At 34.8% G+C, this 25,558-nt stretch overlaps 1 protein-coding gene across 9 annotated transcripts in view; it reads right to left on the bottom strand.

The window, feature by feature from the left end:
* Positions 1-25,558, bottom strand: part of SOX5 (SRY-box transcription factor 5) — a 1,014,136-nt gene that overhangs the window by 102,855 nt on the left and 885,723 nt on the right. For all 9 annotated transcript variants that reach the window (XM_047867514.1, XM_047867512.1, XM_047867515.1 and 6 more), the window contains one exon: positions 6,405-6,490. In XM_047867514.1, coding sequence (XP_047723470.1) covers positions 6,405-6,490 — 86 coding nt within the window. The remainder of the gene's footprint in view (positions 1-6,404; positions 6,491-25,558) is intronic.

Here is a 25,558-nt window from a genome sequence, read left to right on the forward strand (position 1 = left end):
ATTAATCATATGTGTGCTTCTGTCTGTCTGCCCTGCAGGCTCAGGGTCGAAGGGAGACGCAAAGAGGGAATTCACTCTTCTAACCTGCAAGAAATCTCACTCATGCAGACAGAAGTCCAACAGCAAACAGCGCACCAGGGTTGCAACTGAAATGAGGAGCAGTAGAGCATTTTTCACCCTGTATGAACATGACAAGGACCTAAAAGTTACGCTGAATAGTACAGTGTGTAGGTAGGTAAAGAGAAAAACCATCCTTGTAAGCAATTCTTTCAATAAGAAGGTAAAATTCCTCATATCCAGACCCCTCCATATGGTTATTTCTCCCTTATTGATTTTCTGGGTGTTTCTCTTGGTCAGATACATAAAGCCATGCTCAGTCACTTACAGTGCTGTGGGAAATAGGAAGCATTTATCTGTGTCCTGTCATAATTATTGAGCTCCTTCGGAGACTGGCAGGAGGTTGATAAAAAGATGAACTTCAGTTTTTTATCCATGTCTGCCTTGATGTTACTGTCTGTCACACAGAAGCTTAAGCCATTTCCACTAGGACTTGCATGCACCTTTGATAGCTATGAAAAAAGACTGATTTCCGTTGATATTTTGTATGTTTCATTCTCTAACGTGATCACGTGACACCTCTCATTTTCTCAACCCCAGAGAATGCATGTTAGTGATGATACCAGTTACTGGAATGATAGCCCATGAGATTTCAATTATGGCAACTTGTAATTTTGAGGCTTTCTTCCAAAAATACCATTATGAATTTAAAAAATGATCCTACTGAATTCATTAAAAAGTTTCACTAATTCAGTAAAAAATCTTGAATGAATGCTACTTGCTTATTTTGAGTAAAATATGACAATCCAAGGATAATCTCAATGTTTTTTCCTTTGCTTATCACTATTAATCATTGGTTGGAGTCAACATTTTTGGCTTCCTATAGGTAGAACAGGTGGCAACCATCTTTTGGCCAACAAAAATACGGTATTTATAAAGTGAGAAATAAATGGATAAATATTGCCTTCTAATTTCAAGTCATAGAAGCCTAGCTAAAAAATAGAAATAGTACACTACATTATAACTATTACTGTTAAAAAATTCATGATGTCCATTAAGTAAAATGCAAATTAATGACAATGAATATGAGGAATGAATGTCAGATGCACTGTTGCCATTATTTGGTTTCATTAATTAGAAATAGATGATTCGCTTAGCTGATTTTAACCAGTCCAAACATCCAAAAGATTCAAAGTGTAACTTTATTTGGCTTAAATAATTATCCTCACTTTTTGAAACTGAAATGAAGCTATATTAGTTTTCTACATACATGAACCCCCCCCCCCCCGAAAAGAGACAATATCAGGAAGATAAATACCAAAAGCATCATTGGCTCTTGAAAGAAAAATACAGGTAGTTTGAAGAGGAAGAGGAAAGAAAAAAAAGAGAGAGAGAAAGAAAGGGAGGGAGAAACATAAAAGGGTAAACCCAGAATATGATATTGTTAATTAGATAGTTACTATTTTGATAATACACTCTTCTATTATCTGGAAATCACTTACTTTAGTTTTGTGTGGCAAGGTGCGCCATATTGAGTCAAAGTACCTCCAGCAGTTCATATTCTTATGTATGTCTGTACATACATTGACAAACCATACAAGAATAATCTAATGTTAAGTTGTTTGGTCTGTTTTTGTGTGTATAAATTCTAATTACTTTAAAGGAATAACATAAATTTCAGGAAATGCTAAAACACATTCTCTTTGTAGCAGACCATGGCTATGATGAGATAAAGGGAAGAAAGAGCAGGAGAGATAGAGTTAGGGATTTCTCATATACTGAGAATCTCCTAATAGGGGCTGAAAAATATAAAGTTCCCAGGTCTTTAAATTAATAACATTTGTTCCAGAAATTAATGACATACTGCCTTGTTATATTATTAAAATGATTATTACCCTTAACTCATGATAGCTTCTTTCATTTCGTAAGTATATATTGAGTACCAGCTATTTGCTAGGTATTAATCTGAGCACTTGAGATACATTATTGAACAACAATAACAAAAATAACAGTCCCTGCTCTGGTGAAGCTTACGGAGTATTTGGAACAGACAATAAATAAGGAACATAGTACGTAACTTATATAGGATGTTTGAAGATAACAAGTGCTATAGGAAAAAAAAAGAATAAGGGAAATAGAAGATGTTGTATATCTGGCAGGGTTATTTTGTGATTGAAACAGGTTAGTTAGGGTAGGTGTCTTAGAGAGATGACATTAGAGCAGATTCTTGAATGAGGTGAGAGAATGAGCCTTCCAGGCAGAGGGAAGAGCATTTCAGGTAGAGGGACAGCTAATATAAAACTCTAAGGTGGAAGCTAGGAGCATGCCTTGGCATGTCAAGGGACAGCAAAGCCCTTAGTGTAGTTGGAGCAGATTGAATAAGGTGGTATGGAGCAAAACTGTCATAAAAATATATTTTTAAATACAAGTAAAGAAAATACTGTAGTGCTAACCATGGTGCTAGGCATGTAGTGTTCTCCTAAGGTTATTTCATGAAAAGGGAATAAGTTTTTTTTATTATAAAATTTCAATATATATCTTACTGAATTCAAACTACTAGTTTTTTTTTCTTCCATGAGCCAATGACACCTTTGGTGTTTGTAATTTGGCTACTGTCTTTTTTAAAGGATGAAAATTAATTTATATTGAAAACTAATCATTACTATTCAGCTTAATTCCAATATCATAAAGCAGAGTAGTTCTTTGAGCAAGATAGATACCTAACTTATTATGATGTTAAGATTCATTTTTCACCCTTTCATATAATAGATACTGAGTTCATAAAATATTTCAAACACTTGGTTAATGTAAATGATGATGAGTCACTGTCTTCATAGATTTTGCCATCTGGTAGAAGCCAGAAAGTAGAATTTAAACTTTTTCTACAAGTGTTATGAGAGGGTAAATACAGTGTGCTCTTGAAGCACATAAGAGCTACATTAATCTAGACCTGGGGACAAGGAAATATTTCTTTAGAAAGTGATGTTCTATCTTGCAATCTGAGTGAAATAGGAGTTGGCTTGGTAAAGGTGTGGGGTAATGGGGTTCCAGGAAGAGGAAATACCACATGTAAAGATCCAGAGAACTTGAAAACAAGTAAGAGAAGGACATGATCAGATTTTCTAAAATCAGAAAGATTATTCTGATCGAGTAGAGAGAGCATCGGAGGGGGTAAGATGAAGACAGAAGACCAGTGCAGGAGCTATTGTGGTAAATTAGGCAACAAATGAGGGGAGCCTGACCAGAAGGGTAATAATAGGTATGATGGAAAAAAAATGGATGGATCCTTGCTGTATTTATTAGGTGGAATGCATAGACAATGAATGAACAGATGTAGAGGAAGAGGAGACAAGGATAACTCTCATGTTTCCATATTGAGCAAAGATGGAGTGGAGCCATTTGCTAGGACCAGAGAATGAGCAGGTCTCGGGCCAAGAAAGAGAACTGGTAAGTTACATTTGGTATTCAGCTTATACTGTCTGTAAACACCTATATATTTCCTCTTGACAGTCAAAAATAGTTGCCTATATGGATCTGAGGTTCGGGAAAGACTTTAAAGGCAGAAGAAACAGAATGATATCTTACTGTAAAATAAATAAATAAAATAGTCCCTTGGCACAACATGTTAATTACATAATCCAGATTAAGCCACTTTTTGCTCTATAAAAAATAAATACATCACAATGCTTAGACTATTTCAACTGCTCCTAAAGTATATAGTAAGGTGATTTTAAAATATAAGGTGTATTTTATTACATGGCTAGAACTTCATTATTTTATCCAGGAACATGAAATAATATTTAAGTAATAAAAAGTGGCTGCATTTAAAACACGTCCTCTTGCTCATCTTTTAAAATAACTGTACTCTTCATTCTTTCTTTAAGGAAGATCCTGGATTTGTGGTTCTACTCTATGTCATCCAAGTATGAACAATGACAGGAAAAGATTGTTTCAAAAGAAAACACAAATGGTAGGCAAAGTCAATCATGAGTAGGAATACATTTATAGGGCCCTTCTTAGATCTAGATGTTCAAAATGAGAGGCTTGAATTAACATATATCTGTGTAAAGAGGGATGAAATTGACATGCAGTCTGAAATAGATAACTGCCCTTATGAATCGGGCTACTTCTTTCAGCAGTGTGATGCATAGAGAGTATTTGTAGAAGTGCCAATTCATCAGCATTTTTGTTATAATTTGGTTAGCAGGTTACTGAGTTAGCAAATGTCATGAGTTTGAAATGTGTTTGCATTTGAGTAGCATTTTTAAATCATGAGTAAAAAATTTGCATGTGTGTTTATGTGTATGTGTTTATTTTTTTAAATTTTACTCATTTATTTTTGAGAGAGGAAGAGAGAAGAGGGAGAGAAAGCACAAGTGGGGGAGGGGAAGAGAAAGGAAGATGAGAGAATCTCAAGCTGGCTCCACACTGTCAGTGCAGAGCCTGATGAGGGGCTCGAACTCATGAACAGCAAGATCCTGACCTGACCAAAAGTCGGATGCCTAACCAACGGAGCTACCCAGGTCCTCCTGTATGTGTTTTACTAGTAGCTAGTGGCTTACCACAAAAGAGTTTTGGATTATTAATTTTCCTGTTATACCACAGTATTGGTTTACTGAGATCCTAACTAAAACTCATATATGTTAATGGGTACAATGTCACTTATATAAAAAAGATCTTTATTCTACTTATAGATTAAATTATAGTGAAAGCAAGAGCAAATACATTTGGTGTCTTTTCCTCGTTCTGAAAACGATTTTTTTAGATCTTGATATTTTAGGGGAATCTGATGTATTATAAGGATGGAAATAAAAGAATTTCAAATACTTTAATACCATCTCTGTAGGAAGAGAAGTTTGGATTGTTGCCTAACAAAGCTACTTTCTACTAGAATCCTACAGTGAAACATACTTGCCCCGGCTTCCTCTCACCATTAACCCAAGGGTGAAAGGAGACAAGAATGTCTAACTTACTTTTAAAATGGACATCAGAAATCTCCAAAACTCCTATTTCTACATTCAAATATATTTCCAGATATGCTTCCCTCTTCCTTTAATTTCACTACTCTTTTTAAGTTTTACTGATTACAACCACTTTCCCATATTGTCATTATTTCCGGATGCCATTTCAAAGGATAACAAGTGTTATGCTACTTTTATTGTCTCCTTGGCTCTAACACTTCCCAAGATACTTCCAGCTCAAAGAAACACTTACTCACACTGTAGCTTTTTGTGGAAAAGGTAGATTAGGAATGACTGTTATTAACCTCTGTAGAACATAGTATGTCTCAGCTCCTCCTGTGTTCTTCCTGTGAGATTCAACTGATTTTTCAGAAACCCGTCAGGTCTTCTGACAATCCCCAGTGCTGGCCAGATATATTTGTCTCTTAATGCTACAATATAAAACTCTATTCTTCCTTATAGGTTAAGATCATCTATCATGACAATGCATTATTGTGCATACAAGTTAAGTTTATTAAGCACAACTGGTATATATCTGGGTTTACAGATATACTGTGTCTCTCAGGCAAAGGAAAATACACAATTCTCACAGGGGTGATTGATTCTATTATTAGATGGTTTGTTATCCTCATTAATTGCATAACTATGAAGTCCATAACAACAGAAGCTAGGGAAGATTTTGAGGGATGCTGATTTAAAGATTTAAATAGTTAATGAAAGATATCTTTAATATAATATTATTGATATTCTTTTCAACTCCGGAGACAAAATTTCTAAAATCACTTGGACATCTGGTAAAGTTATCACTGACATTCTTGAATATATGGGAATATGTATTCTTCAGGGCTAAAAAGGTCTTAATTGGAATGCCTGGATAAAGTTGTGCTCATTTAGGCGCTCGCTTATTTGGTTTATTTCTCTTTGCTTGCCCAACTGAGTTGGCATTAGCAGGAGAATAAAAAGACCTACAGAGTCAAAAATATTGGGTGTCTTGAACATTTTTTAAAATGTAATTTCTGTTAAGTTGCCTTGATTCATAAGTATCTGTGTGAATGTCTTTGACAGTTTTGTTCTTTTTATCTTGATGAGGACCAGTCTGTGATGAAACTATGTTACACAGTAATCAAAGCAAAACCTGAGACCGTTTTGTTAAATCATACCAGGCGATAAAAATGTATAATAAGCTCTCTTTAGTACAGAAAACAGGGCCACAAATTAAAAGAGTCAACCACTCAACTTTTGGTTGAGAATCAGTGCAAGGGAAGTCAAAAACAAAAAAAGAGTGAGACAAATATCACCACTCAGCCTTATTTTGCTTTAACACGATAATAGCTGTTTTGCCTGTTTACTTAACCTTTGTCTCTTCTGCATTGTTTCCCGACTTACCTGCAGTTGGAGCGGGCCTAAGCCTGGTGCTGCTGCAGCGGCAGCTGCCATGGTAGTTGGGATCAGCTGAACAGGGTAAGGGTCACCTAAGTAAGAGAAGAATAGAGGTGTCAGCACCTTTTATCTACTCTCCACCTGCAAATTAAACTCCTGCATTCACTCTTTCCAAAAGCCTTCCTTTGTGTGCCTTGCTGGGGCCTAATGAAAAGCTCTATTGTGCAGCCTTTTACTAACACTCTTTTCACAATTCTGGCTGAGAGAGGAATGTGAATAAAAGGCACAAGCAATTAAGGCGGAAACCTCATCCTTTTTTCATGATGTATTTAGGAAAATGGGAGGAAAAAGTGTGCATTGATCAGAAGGCTGCACTTTATAACACACACACACACACACACACACACACGCACAGACACACACACACACACACACACACACACACACACCCCTAACAGTCTTGACATGAGCCTACCAACCCTCAGCAAATTTAAAATGTTACCATAAGAGGAACTTAACTAAATTTAATTCCATTTTAACAAACTCAACTCTAAAGATGCAAGCCAAATAGCTTACCTTTTGAACGCAATGTTATTGTCTTAATTCAAATAACCTTTTAAGTAGTGTCTTGTGGATGATTTGAGAATAAAGAAAACATTTTATGCATTGTTTTATATAAAATATTGGTATCTTTATCTCAGAGATAAATGTTTATAACATATATTATAAAGAAAACAGAATATAGATGGTCTCTCCCTGAAGGGTTTTTATTTGTGGTGATATCTGAAAAACCAAAATCTTAGTAATTCAACATTAAAGTTTTAATACATGTGCTCTATAAAGATATAGAGACACACACAAATATATATACATACAATCTAAAAGATTGGAGTATACATTTTTGATGCAATTTTTTTTCCATTTGGTAAAGAAGTACAATAGACTTTCTGCTTAGAGCCCACTGACATGCTAACAGGCATGTACATTATTGGTATTTGAAATAGGACCATAGCAAAAAATAAAAAAATAATAATTATAAGAACAATTTTTTAACATAGAAAAAATCTATTTTTAGTAATCTAATTTGTGAAAATAAAGTTAATACATCCATTCCAAAATATTTGTTGAGTATCTGCTACATATCAAGCACTGCTCTCAACACTAGAAATAGAGTTTTAAAGAAGACTGACTTGTAGAGGTGTGTTTACTGGGAATTTAATGAAGCTTAAGCTTTGGGATTCTGCGAAGGGCCTCTGGAAGCATGTTTACAGTATCATATGCTTTCATATTTGTCAGCGTTTTTACTTTGTTGTGATTTCTTTTATAAATGAAAACTCTCATTTTCACTTGAGTGTATTTTAAATTATGTGTATATAATTAAAATAATAATTATAAATAAATAATTAAATATATATTTTTTAATGTTTATTTACTTTTGAGAGACAGAGCACAAACAGGGGAGGTGCATAGAGAGACACACACACAGAATCTGAAGCAGGCCCCAGACTCTGAGCTGTCAGCACAGAGCCAGATGCAGGGGTGAAACTCACAAACTGTGAGATCATGGCCTGAGCTGATGTTGGATGCTTAACTGACTGAGCCACCCAGGTGCCCCCATAATTACATATATTCTTAAAGAGGACCCCAAAGTTATATTTTTCAGGCTTCAAAATACCTGAATCTACATCTGCTGACTTGGTCTCCCCAGAACTTATAGCTTAATGGGAGAAAAAGAAAAAAGATAATTCAATGATTAGTAGAAAATACACTGACTGTTAAGATAGGGAAGTATATAACACTATGCACTACACCATAGGTGCCTTAAACCTAGTCTAAGAGATCAAAGATGGCCTCCAGGAAGAAGTTAGGTTTAAGCTGAAATCTGAATGAAGAGAAGGCTAGCCGAACAAAGAAGAAAAAGAGAGCCTTGCAGAAAGAAAAACCATTTTAATGAAGACTTACAGTCAAATGGGAGTGTCATATCATAGCCCAGTCCCTGCACTGCTTTAGAACACAGGTAAACAAAAAGAGATAAATGGGACCGGAGAGGGAATCAGGGGACAGATTATGTACAGCATTATAAACAATATTAAAGACTCTAAAAACTGAGAACAAACTGAGGGTTGATGGGGGGTGGGAGGGAGGGGAGGGTGGGTGATGGGTATTGAGGAGGGCACCTTTTGGGATGAGCACTGGGTGTTGTATGGAAACCAATTTGACAATAAATTTCATACATTGAAAAATAAAAAAAAAAGAATCTAAACTTCATTCTGTAGGCTAAAGGAAACCATGAATGTAGAAAAAGATGGGTTGAATAAAATCATCTGAGCTAGAGGTTAGAAGCTATAATCAATAGTAAAAAGATCAGAACTCTCTGTAACACATAATAATGGTATGTACAAGGGTGGTGATGTTGGGATGGAGAATGATGGAGAAAGTCAAGGGATAAAAAGAGGCAACACAGACACAATTTCATGATTGTTTACATATGAGAGTAAGAGAGGACTCAAGGATGACTCTTGTGGTTTTCACTGAACAGCCAGATTGGAGAGTAGTACTGTTTGTTTGGTTTGCAAACATAAATGAGAAGCAAGATTGCCAGGTTGGGCCTGGTGGGGAAGGGGGAGGCCGTGGGGTATGAATAATTCTATTTTGGACACTTTAAGTTTGAAATTACTATTAGATATCTGAGTAGAGATGTTCAATGAGGCACTTGGTAAACACGTCAGTATTTTAGGGGAAAAATTCATATCAGAAATGTAAATTTGAGAGTGGTCAGCATATATCTGGAATGTAAAGCTATAAGCTTTCATTAGACTGTTTAGGAGTTAACTGTAGATAAAAAAAAATAGGTCCAAGGGTTGGTTGTGGAATATAGTAATATTTATAGTCAGGGAGATAGGCAACTAGCAGAAAAACTAAGGAGAAATATAAATTTAATGTTCCAGAAGCCAAGTAAGGAAAGATTTTCAGAAAGAGTGATTTTATTTTAAATGCCGGATTTAGTAATGTGGAAGTCATTGGTGACTCCAACATGGGCAATTTCAGTGTAGTGGAGGGTGAGAAAGCCTAATTGGAGTGAGTGTGACCAACAGAGGATGATTAAAAGTAGAACTGGAGTCAGGAAGTGTAGACCCTTTCTTTTCAAAATGAAGTTCTTGGAGAATAATAACAGTTATCACCTAGGAATTCGTTAAAAATGTAGAATTTCAAACCCCACACCAAATCTACTTGGACAGGCAGCATCTAAGATGGAACCCTCCAATGACTCTGCTTCTTTCCTTGTGTTTACATCCTTGTAATCTCCTACCCTTGAAGAGAAGAAGGCAAAGTGATGCGATATTACTTGTGACATTGGGTTACAAGAAGATTCTGGTTTTGTCTTGTTTATCCTCTCCCTAACCCTACCCTGTCTATCTGTCTTGGACTAAGCAGCTATGTTGAGCTGCCCTAAAAAGAGGCTCACATAGCAAAGGCATGATGTTCTCAGCCAACAGCAAGCAAAGAGATGAGGCCTGCAACAGCCAAAGGAGAAAGCTTAGAAGCAGATTCTTCCTCAAGTCAAGCCTAGAGATGACTATATAGTCCGGGCCAACACACTGGTCACAACTATGTGAAAGATTCTGAGCCACAGGTTCCCAGCAGGGCTGTGTGCAAATACATGTTTTATTGTTTTAAACCATTAAGTTTTGGGAGAATTTGTTAAAGCAGCAAGTATATACCTTCTAAATTAGAAATTAAATTTCAACAAGAGTCCCAAACAGTTTGTACTTATTTGAGAAGTGACGGAACAGACAATTCTAGTGAGGTGTTTTGCAGTAGTTATTGGAGGGCATGTGATCCAGAAAACCTTACTTAAAAGGTATACTTGTAAAACTTATAGAATGCTTGCATGCCAGTAAGAACGATCCAGTAAATATAGGAAAAAAAAACCCTGATGATACAGGGGAGAGAGTGGACAACTGACTGATGTTACATGGATAAGGTTTTATTTACCATTTACTATTTTTAATATCTAATCTAGAAAACACTATCTGAATTTATAAGGGGAAGTTTAGATGTTTAAAAGCTGAATTTGTACTATGCAAACTAGCAAAAATAACAAATATTATAGTATGACTATTAGAATAGGCAACTTAAACACTTAAACTATGTAATTTGTTTCTATTGTTCATTTAATCAATATAATCTTAAAATTAACTATAGCAAAAAGTAGAGGCTGTGATGCCCTTCACAGTGATCATTTTATATAATTTATTTACCCTGTTGCAAATTAATCAATTAATCAGTACTTACAACATCTACCATGTGACCAGAACTCTGCTAGGTTCTTTGGGAGGCAAAACAAAACAAACCTTGGTCTCTATCTACTACACATCCATCTTTTCTAATTAAGTGAGAGAATAAAGATGAAAATAAGAGTAAGCTTGGCCTTGAGGATTTGCAGGTAGAGGGGGGATAGATATTTTGGGTGGGTGAAACACATTAAAACATGTATGACATGCTGAAGGAATGGAGAGAAATCAGTTTACCTGATAGGTGATAGAATAAAGTAGAGGGAAAAGAGACTGAAGGGAAGGAGTTGGGAAACTTAATACCCCGCACTGGAGGCTATTTGGATACAACACGGCAATGACTATGAAATAAAGTTTTAGCAAGTATCATTAAAGAAGTTAGGTAGCAGGGGGGTTTTAAAAATGACCCTGGACCTGGGGGCACCTGAGTGGTTCAGTTGGTTAAGCGAATGACTTTGGCTCAGTTCATGATCTCGCAGTTTGTGAGTTCAAGACCACGTCGGGCTCTGTGCTGACAGCTTGGAGCCTGGAGCCTGCTTCAGATTCTGTGTCTCCCTCTCTCTCTGCCCCTCCCCTCGGTCTCTCTTTCTCTCTCTCAAAACTAAAACAAACATTAAAAAAAATGACCCCAGATCTCGAACCTAAGGACAAAGACTTCCTCATACATTTGGATTGATAGCAAGCACCTGCACAGGTATTTTGGGCACTTCTCAATTACTATTATCTAATTGTTAATAACAAATTGAGTGTGATACATACATATAAAGTTCATTATCAAAATCTAGATTATTCTATAAATTTTAAAAATGCATATATTGGTATTTTATCTTTTATCATTTCATTTTCTAAATTCATTAATGCATATTAATGAATGAATATAGTCAATTTTCCTTTGTATATATGTGGATCTACTTGGATATATATACACACAGTTGCTACTTGAACACAGGGGTGGGAGGTGCCGCATCCCATGCAGTTGAAAATCCAGGTAGAACCTTGGACTCCCCAGGGACCTAACGGCCACTATTAACTGAAAGCCTTACTGATAACATAAATAATCAATTAACACATATTTTATATGTTATATTATTATATACTGCATTCCTACAATAAAGTAAGCTAGAGAAAGGAAAATGTTAAGAAAATCATAAGGAAGTGAAAGTATTTTTACAGTACTGTATTATATTTATCAAAAAAAAATCTGCATATAAGAAGACCTGTGCAGCTCTAACCTGTGTTGTTCAAGGGCCAATTGTACATATATGAATGAATAACTATCATGTTATACACATCCCATATTGTATGTGTGAGTATAAATGCATGTATATATATATATATATATATATATATATATATATATATATATAAAACATTTATACAAGCTAAATAATTGTATATATGTGTTATAAGCTGAGTTGTGCTCCCTCCTTCCAAATGTATATGTTGAAATCCTAAATGAGGTCACACAGGTGGGCTCTAATTCAACAGGACTGCTATCCTCTAAGAAGAAGAGACTAGGATGCAAACAACACAGGGGGACAACCATGTGAGGACAGAGGAGAAGATGGCCATCTATCTACAAGTCCAGGAAAGAAAACTCAGAAGGAAATTTACCCTGTTGACACCTTGATCTTGGACTTCTGGCCTCCATAAATAAATTTCTGTTGCTTAAGCCACTCAGTTTGTGCTATTCTGTTATGGTAGCCTTAGCAAACTAATGTTTGCCATACTCAGCCACACATCAATGTATTTGATGTTTAAGTAAATTGGAGAAAACAAAAGACTGGCAGCTGGAGTTAAAAAGACTGTGATAGCTAATATGTGTCTTTAATCATATACAGTTTCCAAGATATAATTATATAGTCATAAACAGGATATCAACTAATTTTCAAAAGTTTGTGTCTAAGGTACCACATTATCACAACCATCTCCTTTTAGCATACACACATACATAACTTAACCCATGTCTACCTTATTACCAGTTTTTCAGACCCAGATATCCAAAACTAGTTTGACTCAAATTTGTCCCAAGTTACTAAGTAAATACAAATACAATAGCTGTGAAACTGGCCAATATAGCAATTTCACTCTTAATTAAATTCAAAATATATTGCATGCATATGCTGGTGTCCAAAGCAAACACAGAATCTATCAGACTTTAAAAATAAGGTCAAGGGTGGTACTTAATGGCAAAAGAGTAATTAAGACCTACTGGGGAAAAAAGATCCTTTATTGAAGTAAATACTGTCATCTATTTGTGCCATCCCTTATTTAACAGGTTTATTTTGTAAATACCTCATGAAGTACTTAGTAAAAATTAAATAATGGAAAATTCTGACTTTTAAAGTTCAACCATGTGTAAGTTATTCAAATTGACTTTCAACTAGTTAAAAGTAATATCTTTTACTCTTTCCTAGGTTTTAACCATTTGAACAGTTTTTCCCTAAGCCTTTCCAAAATTAATTGGCTTCTTATTTCAAAGCCAAGTACGGAAAATTCTAGCTCAAAACAATTTTTTTCAAAAAGTTGAAAAATATGTGAGGTATATTAGTCAATTGTTTTTAGAATACAACCTAGCTTATAGTGTCCATTGATATAAATGATATAGCTAATATTAAATAACCCAATAACCCCTTAGAAAGCATGTTAATTGCAATAGTGTTAAAGTAATGAATATTTAGATAATAATAATCCCTACTGACATTAAGAAGGATTTACCTCTCTGATATATAATAAAGTAAGAGAAACAATATTTCCCAACAAGGTTATCTAGGCTCAGGAAGATTGTCAAAGCAAATATATTCTTACCCCGGGTCAAGGACCTACATCCTTTCATCCATGGATTAGTATAAATGTTCTAGAAAGTTTTATGGCATTATTTTCACTGAAACAAGGAGATGCATTCCTTTATTAGCCCTCCATGGTGTTTTGTTGGTTGGTTGGTTGGTTTGGTTTTCTTGACAAATACCAGATTGCCTTCCCTAGGTGCTGGGAAATACAAAATTTAAAACCCATACCACCCCCCCCCCCACACACACACACAATCCTAGCCCTAGACAAGTTTCTAACCAAGTGAGAGGGATAAACATATAAGCCAATTGGATGATACAATGAGCAAATCAGAAGGTAGTGTAGAAGGTACTCTGAAAACCTCAAGAAAAGAACTTAACTTGGAAACAGTGTGAAGAAAGGTTATTTTCTAAAATGTCTATTAAAAATAGCTAGGTTCAGGAACTCCTGGGTGGCTCAGTTGTTTAAGCATCTGACTCTTGATTTCAGCTCAGGTCATGATCTCATAGTGGTGGGATTGAGCCCTGTATCTGGTTCCATGCCGACAGCACAGAGCCTGCTTGAGATTCTCTCTCACCTTTTCTCTCTGCCCCTCCCCTGCTCATGCTGTCTCTGTTTCTCTCAAAAATAAATAAACTTAAAAAAATGTTTAAAAATAGCTAGTTTCACTAAGGCATTGCCTTTCAGGACCATTTTATCACCTACTTTCCATGTCTTCTACTTGCTAGAGTCCCACGGTAAGCTTCCACCATTTAGTATAACCAAAATTGCTCTAATTCACCATTTTCTCAGATAGTACTTAAAACATTCTGCTTTTACTACTCTAACTTCCAGGTGGACAGAGCTCTGTAGGAATCTAAGGAAAGAATGACATTAAAAAGGACACTACGGATAGAACTTTTGAAGAAAATTGCTTTCTTTCATCTTAGGGAACCATAGATTAATCAGCGGGTTCCTCTGGCTTGGAAGGAGCCCCCTGCCATTGATCAGGCAGTGTGAACAATAACCACCATCTTTTACTGACCCCTACTTTCGAGGATATTTAAATACTCTCACTGTGTCTGATGCGGTAAGGGAAGGGTAAGCTATGCAGCTAAAAAGGAGGTAGAACACATATCTTATAGAATCTTGTGCTTTACTTCAAAGGCAATGTTAAGTCACTGAAAGATTTTAAGCAGGAGAGTGACATAGTCTGATTTGTGTTTTAGATCAATTTTGTGGCAAGGGATAGAATCGATTGAAAGAGGGAGAGACTGGAGACAGACTTGTTAAATACCACTGCAATAAATCAAGCGGGAAATGATAGTGGCCTAAAGTAAGCATAAGGAAAGGAGATCTGAGAGACAGATTTGATGACCAATTTGATGGGAGAAAAGAGAGACAGGAGCAAAAAAAAAGAAAAAAAAAGTTATAGTTTGGGCTTTTATTTTAGTAAATTATTTAAAGAATGAATCATTCTTACCCAAGTAGTTATTCAATTGCTCCAACATCCTGTTTCAATAATTCATTTTTTTCCTACTAATTTGGAATGTCAGCAACTAGTATTTGTTGAATTTTAGCACTGTTAAAATATTATATATATATGTACGTATATATATATATATACACACATCCACATACATATTTACATGTGTGTATAAAATCTCACTTAATCTTCACAACAACTCAGTAGGGTAGATATAATTATTCTTATTCTACAAAAAAAAAGTCCAGAACTTTACAGTAAGTACTATAAACATTAGTACTTGAGTAAAAACAAAACAAAACAAAAAAAAAAACAAAAACAAAAAAAAACCAGACAACAAAAAAACAAACCCCAAATGTATTATTTTAGAAAACATAGACTATTTTTAGAAAAAAGTATTATTTTAGAAGACATCATAGACTATTTTTAGAACACTATGCAAACACAGACTTCAGTTTTCAAATAGATACATTCATTTAGAGCTTATCCAACCAATATGTATCAAATACTATGTGGAGGGCACAAAGAAATAAAAGGTATAGTTCTTGCCTTGATGACACTTTCAGTTTCACAAATAAGACATACAGATATCAAGAGTGAAATAAATCGAAGCCATAAGATGAAAATCAAATGAATAAGAAAGAGAAAAAATTACCAGAGAAAAGAAGAATTTATTCAAACTCCAATCATTTGAGAAAGAATTGGAGAAAGGGCTGAGCTTGGGTTAGATCCTCAGTAAAAATATAAGACTAGGGGTGCCTGGGTGGCTCATTTGGTTAAGCATCCGATTCCAGCTCAGGTCATGATCCCGCAGTGAATGAGTTCGAGCCCCTCATGGGGCTCTGTGCTAGCAGCTCAGAGCCTGGAGCCTGCTTTGGATTCTGTCTCCCTCTCTCTCTGCCCCTCCCCAGCTCATGCTCTGTTCTCTCTGTCTCTCAAAAAAAAAAAAGAATAAATGTTAAAAAAAATTAAAAAATATATAAGACTAGATAAGATGAAAGAGGTCCATGAGCCGCAATGCCTGGTGCACAATAGATAATAAATATCTGCTGAATGAATAAATGGATAAGCCTAAAAGTAAGGATGGGAGGAACCTCCAATGGTTTTTCATTTCCTGGAGCATACACAGTGTATAAATATTCCCCTGAGTTGTCTCTTCTTAGGTTCTCACACTACTCATCATTTCTTGCCTTATAATTTACTTTTATCACTGAACTGTTATAGGTCCATGTACACCCCATTCCATCTCTCGCTTTCCAGCCTTCGTCCAGGCTGTTTTCTTCTGTTTAGAATGTTATTTCTATGTTCCTTCACCTGGACAACTTCTTCAAATGCTTTTTTTGCCTGCCCCACTTCATCCTTTGGAATTTGACTTATGAGTCCCCACTCCAAGTGCCTTTCCTGACACCTTCCACCTCTCTTAAGTATGAATTCATTCCTTTTCCCCTGACCTCCATAAAAAATTCTAGGCATACGTCTATCATATTACATCTGTTTATGTCCCATTCTCCCCAACTACACTATGAGCAACCTACAGGCAGAGATTCAGTCTTACTCATCTTTAAATCCCCAGTTCTTAGCATAGGAACTGTTAAAGTGCATGGTTCTGTTAAATACATAGCACAGGCTGTTAAAATGTTTACTGACTGAATAAATGAAGAAACAATTCATTTAATTAAGAAATTATCAAATATCAACACAGGAGACCACTCTTCCCATATCAAAAGCTTACAGTTTAGTAGAAGTAACAGATTGTAAGCAAATAATTATACAAATAAGGAACAAATTAGTATTTGGACAGGGTTTAATTCAAACAATAATGATGTGTTAGCTCAGCAACCAATGATACAAAAGTAGAATAGGAAATCAAGAGGAAAGAGAAGTCTAGAGCTTGGGGATATAAGGAAATATGGACCCAGAAGAGGTAAAGAATGTTCTGTAAAATATTTTCATTTATCAAATTATTCTTTTATAATATTCCATAATCTGTCTCTTTTATAAATTTTAATTTTAAAGCAAGTCATATCTCGTTGAGTATTTGAGATAAATAATATGAAATTATTAAATTTCATATTAATTTAAATCTTAACATAATTTCTGTTCATTAAAAGGAAACCACTATTATGATGGCATTAAAGTACCTGAGTATGGTCAAAGTGTTTACCAAAAAAGATGTTATATATAAACAAATGACAAAACAAAATCTTTCATTGTGATTGTTCAAATCACTTTAGACTTTCATAAATCCAAGTGAGTTGAACTTTGATTTTTTATAGTACTATGCTCAGCTATGTCTCCTCCCTCCCTCCCTTTTAGGTGGTTAAATTTATAACAATTCCACAAAATCGTCTTGTGGAATCCAAGTCAAGAAGTTCAGAAAAACTGATATGGTATACATGAGTTAAGGTAAAGGGGTTTTATCAATTTGTTAGAATAAGACTTTGATACTTGAAACTTGTTTGTGAGAAATGCTAATATTTATAGGAGACTCTCATAAAATAATAGAAATATTTCATGTGAATTTTGAGAAAATAAGATTAATAATTATCCTTTGTTTGACTAAACATCTATTTTCAAAAGATATTTTAAGATAATTGTTCTCAACTTCTCTGTCACAGGCGTTTTTAGTAAAAAGTTTTTAAAAGTAAAAAAAAAATATTTTTATGTCTTTTTAATGTAGCATAGCAAATGAAAACTTTATCCTATTTAACTAATAGTTACTCAGTTGGCTAGTTTAGTAAAAGGTTATAAATTTTTTAAGAAATGCCTCTCAAAATGGGAAGACATTTCTGATTATAAGAGATAGAGCATTCTTTCTTTACCTCTTAGCCCATAAATTAAATGAATTCTAGTCCTAATGAAAATTCCTGGGTTAATTATCTAAGAAATCTGAGTATCCCTGAAAAGGTGACAATGAATCAAAGAAATCTCCTTTTCCTCCTGCATTCCAGTATTGCTACGAAGGCATCATTTAAGCTATTGCACAATAATTCATTTTAAGCTGCTCAAAGAGAATCATTAATTAAGGAACAGCTTCTATATCCAAACGTACATTAGATTACTATGTCTATATTTTGCTTCTGTGTCTTATGAGGAAATAAATGGCACAGAGAAAAACACCCCAAATGATTCAGGTACTTAAAAGCAGTGATTTGGAAGAGGGGCATTGGTATAAGTCACTTATGATAAAAGCAAATGCTAGTTTTTATTTTCCACTTTTAATACTAAGGTTTAGCAAGCATTTCATTTCTTTGACACCTTTTATAGCCTTTCCACTTTTCTGTCTATCATGGTTTTTTGATAGATATTCCTCCTCCTGGAGTGTCGCTGGAATCTGGAAACTGCAGGTTGAAAACAGGAAGTTTCCTAGCCCCTGTAACAATAAGCCTGTGAGCTGTATGTTTGGGATGACTTCTGGTCTAGAGTTTCCTATTAGAATGATACATTTAGAACTCTGAAAATTAAGAACCGTTATGGCATTTCCCCTCCCCCTAAAAAAAAAGAAAACCAAATAATGCAAAAGTCTTGGTTAGAGGTATAGTGACCTAGAATAAACTCCTGAAATTCTTTTCATTATGTCACATTCTAAATGTTCAAAACAGACTTCTACATTTAATAAATAATAATCATATGTTATATTTCTATTATAATTTAAATTCCTCAGAAATGCACAATTTTTACAATCCCCTTATGAAGTGGGTAGGGCAGACATTATTGTATCTCACTTAAAGATTAAAAATCTAGGGCACAAAGAGGAAATGACTTTGGGCCTAGCCTAAGGGCACAGAATATTATGAAATGGGATTTTGATTACCAAGGTCTTTTGATATCTTGTTTAATTTTTTTTTCAAAAAATTTTTTAAAATATTTATTTATTATTGAGAGACAGAGAGACACAGAGCATGAGCAGGGGAGGGGTAGAGAGAGGGGAAGACACAGAATGTAAAGTAGGCTCCAGGCTCTGAGCTGTCAGCACAGAGCCCGATGCGGGACTCGAACTCACGGTGAGATCATGAACTGAGCCGAAGTCAGTCACCTAACCAGCTGAACCACCCAGGCGCCCCTTTAATTTTTTTTTTCTAACAGAATTGACTAAATCCAGACAATTAATAGTTTCAGATTACAAGTCTCATTGATGCTTATTTATAGCTTGACTCAGATGAGTCAATTTTCAAAGTTTTAGACCTTCCATTAACCAACTCAGAGAGCATTAGAACTTAGAGGCAATCTCTCAGGTGAAAACTATTCAGAAAGGAACAAATGAATGAAAGTAAAATGCCATATACTGGGACTAGAAGAGTTCATTTGGGGCAAATATGTGCACACAAAAATGTTTACTGTAGAATTATTTAACTGTAAATATTGTAGACAAAATTAAATGTTCATTAGTGGGAAATGCAAATAGAATATGGTAATCCAGCTTAATGAAATATTATGCAGGAGAAGTTAGATCTAAAAGTATGGAAGAGGATGGGGCACCTGGGTGGTTCAGTCAGTTAAGAGTCTGGCTTCAGCTCAGGTCATGATCTTGCAGTCCGTGAGTTTGAGCCCCACGTTGGGCTATGTGCTGACAGTTCAGATCATGGAGCCTGATTTGGATTCTGTCTCCTTCTCTCTCTGCCCCTCCCCTGCTCACGCTCTGTCTCTCTCACTCTCAAAAATGAATAAATATCTTAAAAAATTAAAAAAAAATAAAAGTACAGAAGAGGAAAGATAGTCGTGATTTTTTTTATTTATAAGTAGAATATAGTCCATAGAACATTACCCTCACATACATTATATATTATTTAGTACAAATCATATATATATATATATATATATATAACATCTATGTATCATTACATACACATTATAACCTACAGATATGTTCACATTTTACATGTCACATATATGTATCTATATATAAATAAATGTATATACTTATTTATATATAAACACATACATATTTCTATCTATAGTTCTGGTAAATAAGTACCAAATTGTTAACAGTGATTACATATGGGGAGTGGGATTATAGGGGCATATGAGTGTAGACAGACAACTTTCGGTTTCTGTTTTCTATGCTTCTACATCATTTGAGATTTGTGCAGTCAGCAGGTGCTATCTTTAATATATTAGGAAAAAATGCTAAGGGTTGTTATGAGATGACTGTATTAAGTAGGTGTAAGAAAATATTCTTTGAATATAGAGCCAAGATAAATTTTTAGGGAAATAGTATTATTTATTTTTTTTTCAAAGTTTATTTATTTTTGGGACAGAGAGAGACAGAGCATGAACGGGGGAGGGGCAGAGAGAGAGGGAGACACAGAATCGGAAACAGGCTCCAGGCTCTGAGCCATCAGCCCAGAGCCCGACGCGGGGCTCGAACTCACGGACCCCGAGATCGTGACCTGGCTGAAGTCGGACGCTTAACCGACTGCGCCACCCAGGCGCCCCTTGAAATAGTATTATTTAAAAAGTTGCTGTAGTTCTTCTGCCCTTTCCACTGGCTGGAATGGGGATATGGTGGCTGGGGAAGATATCTAACACAGAAACTATAGTTTGTGGAAGGTGGTAGAATAAGAGCACAAGCCTGGGATTTGCTCTTATGGAGCTACCACAGGAGCAATGTTTGGACTATTATGTAAGTGAAAAAAAATATTCTTTCACCATGTTTCAACTAATATTATTTTGGCCTTTAAAGTAGATAAACCTAAAACAGTATATGATTCCACACGATATTATAAGAGCATGACTTGTTCAGTCCTCATAGAAGATATGTATCTATTGTAGAGTTGGAAGCAAATATTATCTTCACCTGTTTTACTAAATACTTTTTCTGTTTCCATATTTTCCTATCAACCTCATGACTACAGTTTGTCTTCTAATGGAATTTTCTACAGTGAAAGAATATGCACACCGGAGAAGAGAGGTGTTTGGTATCACTGACAGTTCTATTCAAATAAGTATTTTATTCAAATAAATTTATTCAAATAAAATATTGCCTTTCTGGGCTTACATTTCAGTCTGATGACCTTCATGTGAGGCTGCTACAAAGATGAGATTCCATGTTTGCTGTAGCCAGAAAGATATAAATTTAGAATTCTGAGGGTTAGGCTGGACTATGGCAATGTCATATATGGTAATACCACATTGTGAGGCCTCTTGGCTGAGAGCACAGAGTGTCATCAGCCAAGCACTCTTTCTTTCCATTTGACAAATCTACATTATCAAGAATTATGTCAAAAAAGGAAAAACTGACCCAAATGGGTTTATATTTAAATTGAATGGCATGCTTATGTTCTTAAGTGTTAAAAAGCAAACAAGATGGATTAAAAGATTAAGTATATATTTTTGGTCTAGTAAAATCTGAGGAATTTTTTGAAAAAGGGGCTTTTGCTTTTTGTGTTTGCTCATGTGTGTATTTTGGTAGTAGTGTGTGTGTGTGTGTGTGTGTGTGTGTATGTGTTGGGAGGACGGGATTCAACAGTAGTTACTAACATAGCTTAGTTATCAGCTCACAGAGTTATGATGCTTAAAATTAATTATGTGTCTATGTTTTATAAATAAGGCACAAATAAGCTATTGTTTTTATACCAAGTTATGACACTTTGTCACAACATACATCTCCCTTCTCTCAGTGATGAATCTTGTAAAAAATGTTATAAACTCCATTTTAGGAAAAAAAAAAAACACCACATTTTATTGACCTAAAAACACCCTTCCCATGAGAATTGGAGGGTAGCTTCCACCATAATTGTGGAATGTTATATACATTTTTGCACTCAATTCTCTTTACTTTTTAATCATCTCACATTTTAAGCCACCAGTCTAACTTATTTCAGATGGCAATTTAAATGATTGGCTGTGCAGGTACCACAGCAATTATTTAAATAAATATATGTAGATCTAGATCTAGATCTAGATTAGTAATATTAGTAAATATATATCTATATCTATATCTAGGTATATATTTACTAATACTACTAATTTTATATACTAATATAATATATATTACAAATATAATGAATTCAATATAAATTTTATATATATATATATATATATATATATATATATACACACATATATAGACTAAATTCTACAACGAAGTTGGGTTCACCCAAAGTCATTGGTTTATAAGGTGATTCAGGGGAAGGGGGGTAGAGAAGAGCTGGTCACAATAATTTTAAAACATACAAACACAGAAGCCTGCATATATGATTACATCCTCTTCTCTCTGCTAATGTACAAAGAACCTACAGTATGTGATCCTGACAACACATGTTTCCTATTTTGTCAATTTGATAAAAGCGTACCATGTCAATGGTTTTTAGCTTGTGATTCGGTGATTGTTTCAGCACTGATTGTCAACGACCTGTATGTCAGCTGACACAGTTAAATCAGAAATTAGCATGCAGTCTCCTAAAATGCCAGACACATGGACCCTTTACATGAGAGAGATATAATGGAACCCACATGATATCCCCATTAAACAATGAAACATGTGACATTAACGAAAAACAGGAACACATCAGCAAATATGCCTGAGGAAGTTTATGGTATTTAACTCCTAAACATTAATTTTATTGTGGTGTATGAGGAACTAATTAACTGAGAGTTTCCTTTTTTATTAGAAGCGGAAATACTGTTCAGAAAACTGATGAAGAATAAATACAGCATATTTTAAGTTTATTAAGCTTGGCTCATCGACTTCTATTTATTTAAGCTAATCTCATAAGGCAATTAAATATTTCAATCAGTAACGTTATATGGCTATTTATTTAGCACATTTCTGAAAAATTAATCAATGTGTTAAAATGTGGAAAGTATGTGAATATATTTCTAGTTTCATACAGCCAAAACAATGATTAAACACATTTAAAAAAAAAAAAAAAACACCAAAATGACCCGATCTTTTCCAACATGAGCTTTGATAAATATACAAGTGGAAAATGACAACAGAAAAAGTTAAAACTTGGTGATTATGATGTAAATAGTTAAGGCTGTATCTACATGAGACAAATGGTTTCCATCAGCACTGTAATACTTTTCTCTAAACAATTCAATTTTCCTAGTCAGAGGAAGCCCCATTCAGGTGTGGTTGAATGAATTTGATCCTGGATAGGACACGAAATGCAATTAATTGCCAGGTGTGGTTTTAGAATATATTCTTTTAAACCAGATCTGTGTTTTCCTGGCACAATGCTACCTAGGTACTAGTTCATATACAATCCCATTTAATCTTTGAAACAATTAAGTAAAATGGGTGTTATTAGTCCATATTATAGATGAGGAAAAGAAAGCTCAGTAACTTGCACAGGACAATCACAGTAGCAGAACAAGGCAAAACTTAATTCAAGTCCACGTTCTCTCATTCCAAGTACCTTTCAGCTTGTAGTTGTGTATTTCACACTGGGTTAATTAAATCAAAATGAAACAAAAACACAGTTAACTATTTGAAGTCACATAGACACAGGAATCAACTGGTATAGACAAATGAATCAACTGCTTTATGTATACAATATTGTCCATAACCCATAAGTACAAGATAAATTTTGTTATAATATTCCATTCTATGATTGTAATATGATAGGTCGACACCAATAACCTTCTAGTAAGATAGGTCATATTAAGTTTTTAAATGAACATGTACTAGACTAGGCCAAAAGTTCCTATAATTTATTGGATTCAGGCACCATCCACAGCTCAATAATTTTTTCATGGCACCTGCAGGACAAAAGAAATACCCAACTCTTCCATTTTGTTAAGTAGTAAAGGTCTAAACAGCTAAGGTAGTTTATGTAGTGTCTGACAGATGTCTCTGTATTTTCCTTGAAATTTTAAAATATGTTGTATGCCCCTGTGAATTAGTAAAGGCACCCTGGTACCTTAGCACACAGTTTGGGAACTTCAGCACTAGGCATATGCCCATCTATGGGGAAAGACTATCTGCAGCTGTGTGACACATTCAATTTGACACTTTGGGCTAAACTCTTGAGCCAACTCTTTTACCACTGTTTGTTTTATACTGTATATAGAAAATGGGTTATTTTATTGGATTGCCTTCCTGCAGATTTTTTTATTTCCGCATAAAATGTGTTCCTGTCACAAATTTCTAAGGCAGCTGTTAGAATTATATGACTAGAAATTTTACACCCAAACAAAAAGAAGAGGGGCAGAGGACTGTAGTTATTAGTGAAAAGAGAAACACCTATTCCTCTCATTCCTGCCTACAAACTATGTGTTCCGAGGGAACGCCATTTAACTTTGAGGGTAGGGTGTGAGGAAGCTGTGTGTCCTGGAAAGAGAACTGGAAGTTGGAATCAGTGAAATTGGTATTAACCAAACTTAGGACTTTCAAGCACCTTATCTCAAAAGTTTCTCTCAAGTTTAAAATGCTAAAACCAATATACACATTCAAAATTATTGTGAAATTCGTTAGATTTTTTGCCATATGAGTGAACACAAAAGTGGGGTCTTCTTGCAACATGAAGTATTCTCTAGGTGTCAAATGTGTGTACATTGTATTTCACAAAAGTCTAGATGAAACAACTTTTGTGGTTCACAGGTTGAAGCCTTTGGTTAAGAGGTTAGGATTTCATTTAGACTTTTCAGCAGAGGGAAGTGTACTGGGTCCTTGGACTCTTCAACCATCCAAAGTGTACTTGAACCAATTCATTTCTACACCATTTATTTTATTATTCAATATTGGAAACTTAGTTTTAAAATTTATTCCAAGAACTTTAATGAGAGTTTACTGATTAAACTGAGCAGGTGCCCACAAACATAATTTAAAATTGGGATTTTTAATTATGCATTATAAAAATTGGGGTGTGTCTACATATAGCAACTTAGTTGACAGTTTTCATAGAATTGACAAGTTAAAAATACAGATTATTTCATTAATTTTTCCCCTGTGTGGAATGGTCTGTGAATTGAGGCGATTGATCAAACCAGTGTTTTTATGTAATTGTTTTCAAGTTATTATATATATTAAAAATATTAAACTTAATAAGACACCATTATCTCTACCACCTTAGAAGTTTGGAAGTATTTTTAGATATTAAGAAATAAGTAGGGGGCCGCCCGGGTGGCTCAGTTAAGCATTTGATTTTTGAGTTCAGCTCAGGTCATAACCTCACAGTTTGTGAGTTTGAGCCCCTCGTCGGGCTCTGTGCAGACAGTGAAGAGCCTGCTTGTAATTCTCTTTCTCTCTCTCTCCGCTCCTCCCCCAGCCACTTATTTTCTCTCTCAAAATAAATAAATAAACATTGAAAAAATAAGTAAGAAAAGTAATAACTAGATATGGATCCATGAAGAAGTGTGGTTTCATACTTGATTTCATTAATAGCAAATGCCAAAACAGAACCTGAGATTCTGATAATAATACATCAATATCTGTAAACTGATCTACATATTCACGGATATGAGTGGACTACAACGTTCTTTAAAACTTCTTTACTATGTAGCCAGTTTGCTCTGAAGTCTTTGGTTGTACTGCTATTAAATTATTCTTCTATTATTTACTGACATTCATTTTAACAGTTAAGGGAGAATCCAGCAGTAGGTCTCCATTCTATGCCATACTTCCACTATTATATTTTTCAAAGAGAAAATATCTTTATGTCCAA

The sequence above is a fragment of the Prionailurus viverrinus genome, chromosome B4, assembly GCF_022837055.1.
Source record: "Prionailurus viverrinus isolate Anna chromosome B4, UM_Priviv_1.0, whole genome shotgun sequence".
Lineage (NCBI taxonomy): Eukaryota > Metazoa > Chordata > Mammalia > Carnivora > Felidae > Prionailurus > Prionailurus viverrinus.